General features: G+C 35.6%; 1 protein-coding gene across 5 annotated transcripts; it reads right to left on the reverse strand.

The window, feature by feature from the left end:
• Position 1: 1 nt before the first annotated feature.
• On the reverse strand, positions 2 to 4,901 carry LOC123907828 (oxysterol-binding protein-related protein 1C-like). 5 transcript variants are annotated; one of them, XR_006809509.1, is made up of 7 exons: positions 3,909 to 4,901; positions 3,205 to 3,536; positions 1,805 to 2,104; positions 1,638 to 1,711; positions 1,405 to 1,514; positions 1,012 to 1,058; positions 2 to 338 (listed from the first exon to the last, which is right to left on the reverse strand). XR_006809509.1 is itself a non-coding variant. In XM_045958216.1 (6 exons), exons 3-6 carry the CDS (start codon positions 1,827 to 1,829, stop codon positions 906 to 908), a joined length of 342 nt encoding a protein of 113 aa, XP_045814172.1. In that variant the 5' UTR covers positions 1,830 to 2,104; positions 3,205 to 3,536; positions 3,909 to 4,901; the 3' UTR covers positions 650 to 905. The 5 variants fall into 5 exon arrangements, 4 of the variants coding, with proteins under 4 accessions (XP_045814172.1, XP_045814171.1, XP_045814170.1 ...); XM_045958216.1 differs by lacking the exon at positions 2 to 338 and having other exon boundaries at positions 650 to 1,058; positions 1,825 to 2,104; XM_045958215.1 differs by lacking the exons at positions 2 to 338; positions 1,805 to 2,104; positions 3,205 to 3,536 and having other exon boundaries at positions 849 to 1,058; positions 1,405 to 1,506; positions 3,909 to 4,894.
• Between the last annotated feature and the right edge of the window lie 2,816 nt (positions 4,902 to 7,717).

Below are 7,717 nucleotides of genomic sequence, written 5' to 3' on the forward strand. Positions count from 1 at the left end.
ACTTATTGAGAAGAAACATGCGAAGAAAAAACTCCTGAAACTTCAAAAGAATGAATGAATATCCATTTATTTATTTTCCTTTGGAGAATGGACCGTCCAACAGAGGAATCAAAATAAGGACTTTACTCAGTGGCCTTCAGAAGATCGACATAATTTTATAACGACGTTTCTAGATGAATGATAAGTGGAAATACTTGAGCTAGAGACAATAAAAAATCAGTTACGATGCATAAGACGATCCTAATATGCATAGTTCTTCATAAGCAACCCAATGTAATGGATCCAAAGATAACGCTTGATTGAAGTGATGAATGACACTTTTCAGTCTATCGGTATACCTGAAATATTACAAAACAAAACAGGTTAAAAAAAATCATTCCCAGAATAACTAAACAGAAAACCAATCAATAAACTAAAAACAGTGCCTTGAAAATCTTGGATATAGTTCAATGCAAAAACACATTCTTCAAAGTAGTTCTAAAGTAGTACGGGCAAATAAATGGGGCAACTAAAATTCCCTAGCTACAAAGAAGAACCAAAATATCTTGATGCTTCTTTCTTGAATTGTCCTCTTTGTTGATGTGGTTCCTTAATCCTTAGTCCTTATCCAGTATCAGTAAGTCATTTTCATTGTCTATTGACTATCTTAGTCAACCAAAACAGGTTCGGTTTAGCAAAAAGAATATCAATATCACATACACAGAAAAGCAGCTGCTCCATGTAATAATTTTCTATTTCAACAAAATCTGTAAGCAGATTTCAGACAATGTCTATTAACATGAAACACAAAAAGTTAAGGGAAAGCGAGAGTGTTCGAGAGGGGGGGGGGGGGGGGATATAGGGCAGGTGATTGTCAGTGTGATGCCCTTGTGGTTTATCAAGTTATGATCTCGTTTACGATAGTTCTACATAAATAAAGATGATTCTGGTAAAGGCGGGCATGCCATGAACGTATGTATGATATGGAACATGGACATGCAAATGTCAGATGAAGAAACAACATATTGCAACCTGTAAACAAGCCCAAGAAGGTAATGACCTGCTGCACCATTAGGGACCTGCAAATAAAAGATAAATTACAAACTGAACTCCAAACTTTTTAACTCATCTCAAGAGATCATAATAGAGATAACTAGAACCAGAATATCACATAAGGAAACATGAAAGAAGGCAAATCTTAAAATTACGTGGCAACCAGAAAAATAAAATCAGAACAAGAAGTCCCTGTCAGGTACATGGGATGAAATGTAGAGGAGGGAAGATTAGATGAGGGCATCAGATGAAGCAGGGTAATTTATTGAAAAATTCATCTGTATACATTAAATAGCCACTGACAACGGAAAAATACCAAGAAGAGGGTGAAGAAAATATGCTAGTTATGATGTATTTGATTTTCAACTATACCTCTGAAGCAGGGTCATTACAGGGACATACAGCTGCTACTGCTTCAATAAGAAGACACATATGAAAGCATGATAGCGCAAACAAGTAGCGGTACCGAGCCATCTGCAATCCTTCACATATCCATTAAACAACAATATAACAAATAAGCATGATATCTGAGAATATCTCGAAAAAGCTTGCAGCAAACACAATCTAGTCTACATCGCTATAAGATCGTATGTTATCGAATATACCTTTTAGAATGTGGTAAGCAGAATACGCTTTGATTGCTCTGCGGGAAACAGGTCGCCAGAAGCTGCAAATTGATCTGCATTGGCATAAGAAATGTGGAACAAGGTTAATTCAGACAAAAGGACACAGTGGAGAACATAACAGTAATGAGATCCCAATCAGAAATTACATTTTCTTTCCTAAATTCACCTCATTAATGAAGCAAGTACAACCAATCCACTAAATAATGTGGTTTTGTTGCCTTACTCTACCTAATTAGCTCAATAGTACTTTGAGAATTACAATATTATAAGTTTTTAACGTAACATCTTGAAACAAAATTCAAGCAATTACAGTACTAGACAAATAGTATGGGAAACATAGATTTCCCCAATTACAAAATTATAAGATTTCACCCAGTACTAGACAAATATTCTGAGGAACTCGTCACTTTTCCAGTGATCGTGAAGACCAACCCAAGCTTCCTCACCTATCAAACGCGGAAAAATGTAAGCAACTTATAAACTAGGAATAAATCACCAACTATAAACAGCTTGTAAACTACGAATAAATCACCAACTATAAACAGCTTGTAAACTACGAATAAATCACCAACTTGTAAACAGCATGTATGTGGAGTAAAGATTGTAATACTCTTGATGAACAATCATAGTAGTAACTGAAAGGTCACAAACTAAACCATAACATATACAAACTAAATGTATGTTTATAGATCATAAGAATGTACTTTCTAATTAATATAAGATTCAGAAGAACCATGGTCTTCAACATATCTTTGACTGCATGAAAGGCCTCCAACCATGCCACTCTCGATCTTCACGAGTCTTCAGAGTAGTTAATCCCGGAGCGGAGCGACCAACCTCAAAATTGGGATAGCGGCATCCCGGGGAGCGGGATGGCCGGGATGCCACTATTTAGTCTTTTTATTTATAATTACATAGATAATACTATAAACATATAATTAATGTAAAATTAAACAGACATCTCAAAATCCATAAAACATTCATAAATCAAAAATTCAAAACACAAAGCTCAAGTCTCCAACAAAAGTACCAACAAAAGTCAAGCAAAATAAATAAGCAAAAGTCAAGTCTTCAACACTTAGAACAATAAAGTAAACTAAAAATTAAAACTGAAATTCATCTTCCAAGTCTAAAAATCATCCTCAAGGCTCAAACTCTTCGTCTTCGTCATAATCCCCATCGGCCTCCACATCATTATCTTCAACATCATCTCCAATTTCTTCAACACCTTCTTCCTCGACTTGTTGTGCCATTGTTTAAGATTTGATGAGTTGAAGATGAAGCTTTGAAGATTTGATGAGGTGAAGAGGTGAAGAGATGAAGAGTATGATGAAGAGATGAAGAGTATGATGAAGAGATGAAGATTTGATGAGAAGAGATGAAGAGATTTGATGAATGAATCGAAGAGTACGGTGAAGAGATGAAGAGATTTGATGCATAAACAATTTTGCAGCTAGGGTTATGTTATAACAACAAAGGGGTTATGTGATAACAACAAAGGGAATGTAAAATCCCAAATATGCCCTTACTAAAATCATTAAAATACCAAAAAAGTCCTTAAAAACCCATTAACAACACCGTGATCTGGACCTGTCGCTCTGCACCGCTCTGCTCCGCTCTGCTCCGCTCCATCGAGAACCCGGCGAGAAACCGGCGAGAAGCTTAGGTGCTCCGCTCTTACCCTTCCCGTAGCGGTGAGGCACCGCTCCGCTCTGACCCTTCCCGTAGCGGTGAGGCACCGCTCCGCTCCGCGACGCTGGGATCCCGCCAGATCGCCCGGGATTGACTCGGAGTCTCTGCTTTCAAGTGCAGTGTCTTTGTCCCAGTGAATATGGAAAACCGTTTATCATCGGATCTGCTCTCGCGAATAGTTGAAACCTACAGTCAAACCTTTCTTCCAGTAAAAAATAACACACATAATAAACATTATCATATGAAAATAAAATTACAAAACCCTACTTTCAGAGCTTGATCAATTATCATGCCATATATTAGTATATCACATTCACGTATGTTTCATTAATAGCTAATTGCATATTCAAATCAAAACACAGACCAAGAAAAAATCAACAACTTGAGAATTAAGATAACTCATATATTCAAATTCATATACAGGATAACATTTTTTTTGTTAATCAATTAAAACAGAAATTACTAGTTATGAACTTCAACATTCAAAATAAAAAAAAAAATAAAAAAATAAAAATATGAACATGAGAAAATGAAAAGAACATCGATTAAGGGAGGAACCTTGAGCTGGATTTCACAGAAAGCCTTTAGCTGATGTTGAGAGTGGAGAGAATTGCGGTTGCTAGAGATGATAAGCATGGATTCGTCACCGATAACCTTGAATCCCTTCTCGGTTTCAGGATTGATTACGACCTTATCAGGTCCATGAATCTTGTAATAAGAGAGAACACCATCTTGCAACAGGAACCAACGATGCCTCCATCCTCTACCATAGTTCACCCATTTCTGTAGTATTCCTGATATTCCATTCCCAACCAGGTCGTTGATCCTAACGACCATCGCTGTCGGAACTACCAATTGCTGTTGCTGATTCTACGGCTGCAATCGCCACCACCGTTGGAGATACTGTGATTGACGATGTGGCTCGGATATGATTCGGATCACGCCGAGATGGAGGACGGAAGAGGAGGCATGGAAAAGGAAAAGAGATTAACGGAGCTTGTTGTGTGTAATTAAGGAAATAATTGAATGAAACAAAGGATATAATTGAACGTATTTTGTCAAATACATACCTTTATACTAGACAAGAACTGAGTTTCCCAAGTCCTTTGATATAGCCGGTGATGGAGTTAGAGACTTTCAAGAATCAAGAATCACGTTTGAAAAGCTAGGGTTAGTGATGGTGGTTCGAGAATCACGTTTGAGAATCTATGTAATCGATAGGAATTGGAGAATGAGAATCAACGTTTGAAAAACTAGGGTCAGTGATGGTGGTTCGAAAATCAAAAATCAAATCTATGTAATCGATAGGAATTGGAGAATGAGAATCAACGTATGAAAAACTTGAAGCATCGTTTGAAAATCATCAAGCTCCATCCATCATCGTGAACTTGATGTTTGATTCTTGAATCGCAGTGGTTTTGATATTTGAATCGCAGTGGTGAGAGAGTGATTGGAAAAAGATTTTTTTTTGCATAAGAAAAAGATTTTGTACATAAAGGAATGGGATATTGTTAGGGTTTTTTTGAATAACATCATGAACCAATTTTGAAAACAGAAAATTCTCGAGGAACTATTATTCAATGAAAAATTTTAGGGGGACTAAAAAAAATTTGGAATAAGGGGGCAAGTAGGGGTTGAGGCCCCCTTCTTGTCGTATTTTTTTTTTCATATATTTGTTTTTAATATATATATGTACACATAAATTGATATTTGAGAGATATGTTTAAAGATTAGTAACTACTGTTTAGTGCAAAATATGTACCCACAACATAGTAATTGTAACAATTTACTTTAAAATATTTTGATAATATGTATTATACACCACTAAAGTTCAAATTCAATTAAGTTAGTTCTGATTGTTTGCTACAAGTGAGAGATTATTTTCTACTATGAAGATTGTGAAAAATAGGTTGAGAAACAAGATAGAAAATGAATTTCAAACTAATTATGTGATTACTTACACCAAGAGAAGAATTGCTAAAAAATTTAATACAAATTCAGTTGTTGGTGAATTTTATGATATATATAGAGCAATGTCGTGTACAATTTAGATAAACAATGTGATGTATTTTTTATTTTTTATTGAGTATATTTAAATACTATTTGTTATGAAATATAAGTAATAGTAATAATATATAAGTATAGAGGAGAGAAGAAGAGAAGAGAGAAAGAATAGAATTAGTCTGATTGACCAAGTGAGTAGTTTACATTAGTCATAGGTTCTATTTATAGGCAAATGTAATGGGCCAATAACATGGGTAAGAACCTATATGGACATCCACTAAATATTCATAACACTCCCCCTTGGATGTCCATCGTGGATATGCCTCATTAAAACCTTACTAGAAAAAAAACCCAGTGGGAAAAAATTCTAGTGAAGGAAAAAGAGTACAATCCTTTTACAATATATTTATTTCTCCCCCTCAACTAGACAAATATTTCTGAGACGACGAAGACCAATCCTTTGTACTAGTTTCTCGAAGATTCTGCTCGGGAGTGACTTTGTAAAGAGGTCTGCGAGATTATCACACGAACGAATTTGTTGTATGCTTACTTCACCATTCTTTTGAAGATCATGAGTGAAAAAGAACTTTGGAGAGATATGTTTTGTTTTGTCTCCTTTAATGTAGCCTTCCTTTAACTGAGCAATGCATGCAGTGTTGTCTTCAAAAATGATTGTTGTATTCATTCTTTCGGACGATAAACTGCAATTCTTTTGTATGTGTTGAATTACGGACCTCAACCATACACATTCTCTACTTGCCTCGTGTAGTGCTAAAAGTTCCGCATGATTTGATGATGTTGCTGTTAAGGTCTGTTTGACAGATCTCCATGAGATGGTTGTATCTCCACTTGTGAACAAGTAACCTGTTTGTGATCTTCCTTTATGAGGATCTGACAAATAACCTGCATCTGCATAACCTATTAATTCTAGTTTGGATACTTTAGGATAAAATAATCTCATATCCATTGTACCTTTAAGATAACGAAATATATGTTTGACTCCGTTCCAATGTCTTTTTGTAGGTGAAGAACTATACCTTGATAGTAGATTGACAGAAAATGCTATATCTGGACGTGTATAATTAGCAAGATAAATTAGTGCTCCTATCGCACTCAGATATGGTACTTCAGGACCAATTAGTTCTTCATCCTCTTCTTTAGGTCTGAAAGGATCTTTCTCCACGTCCAATGATCTAACAACCATTGGAGTAGATAACGGATGAGATTTGTCCATGTAAAAACGTTTTAACATTTTTGCTATATAAGCTTCTTGATGCACAAAAATTCCATTTTTCATATGCTCAATTTGTAATCCAAGACAAAATTTTGTCTTTCCCAAGTCTTTCATCTCAAACTCTTTCTTTAAGCAAGTTATGGCTTTTGAAAGCTCTTCAGGAGTTCCAATAATATTTATGTCATCAACATAGACAGCAATTATAGCAAATTCACTTTCTGATCCTTTTATAAAAATACATGGGCAAATGGAGTCATTTTTATAACCCTCTCTTAGCAAATATTCACTGAGACGGTTATACCACATGCGTCCAGACTGTTTTAGTCCATAAAGAGACTTATTCAATTTGATGGAGTATTCTTCTCGAGACTTTAAATTATTGGCATTAGGAAAATGAAATCCTTCAGGGAGTTTCATATAAATGTCACTATCAAGTGAGCCATACAAATATGCTGTAACAACATCCATCATGTGCATATTTAGCCCTTTGTGTGCTATAAGGCTAATTAAGTACCTAAAAGTAGTTGCATCAACTACTGGTGAATATGTCTCGTCAAAATCGATACCGGGTCTTTGCGAAAATCCTTGAGCAACTAGTCTCGCTTTATATCTCACAATTTCACCGTTTTCATTTCGTTTTCGCACAAACACCCATTTATATCCAACTGGTTTTACACCTTCGGGTGTGCGGACAACAGGTCCAAAAACTTGTCGTTTGTAAAGTGAGTTTAGTTCTGCATCAATTGCATCTTTCCATTTTGGCCAATTCTCACTTTGTCGACAATCTTTAATAGATTTTGGTTCATGATCCTCATTATTATTTATCATATTTAGCGCTATATTATATGCAAAAACATCATCAACGTTGACATTATTTCGGTTCCATTGTATTCCACTAGTGACATAATTCATTGAGATCTCATTATTTTCATGAATTTCAGGTACCTGATCAATTTCTTCGGGAACTGAAATATCAGTTATGTCTGAAGGCTCTTTTAGAGCTTCTGTATCTTCATTTGTGCCATCTATCTTTTTAGCTCCTTTTCTCATTCGAGGATTTCTATATTTGGAACCGACTGGCCTACCACGCTTCAGGCGCGGTTGAGACTCATTTGCAACAATACATTGT

This window comes from Trifolium pratense, linkage group LG2, assembly GCF_020283565.1.
Source record: "Trifolium pratense cultivar HEN17-A07 linkage group LG2, ARS_RC_1.1, whole genome shotgun sequence".
NCBI classification, from domain to species: Eukaryota; Viridiplantae; Streptophyta; class Magnoliopsida; order Fabales; family Fabaceae; genus Trifolium; species Trifolium pratense.

Excerpts from the sequence above, each read along its gene's own strand:
- LOC123907828 (XM_045958213.1), bottom strand. The coding sequence starts at position 4,187 with ATGGTCGTTAGGATCAACGACCTGGTTGGGAATGGAATATCAGGAATA. Across the intron at positions 3,537-3,908 it reads TCTGTGAAATCCAGCTCAAG|GTTTCAACTATTCGCGAGAG; the intron begins GTTCCTCCCTTA and ends GTTTGACTGTAG.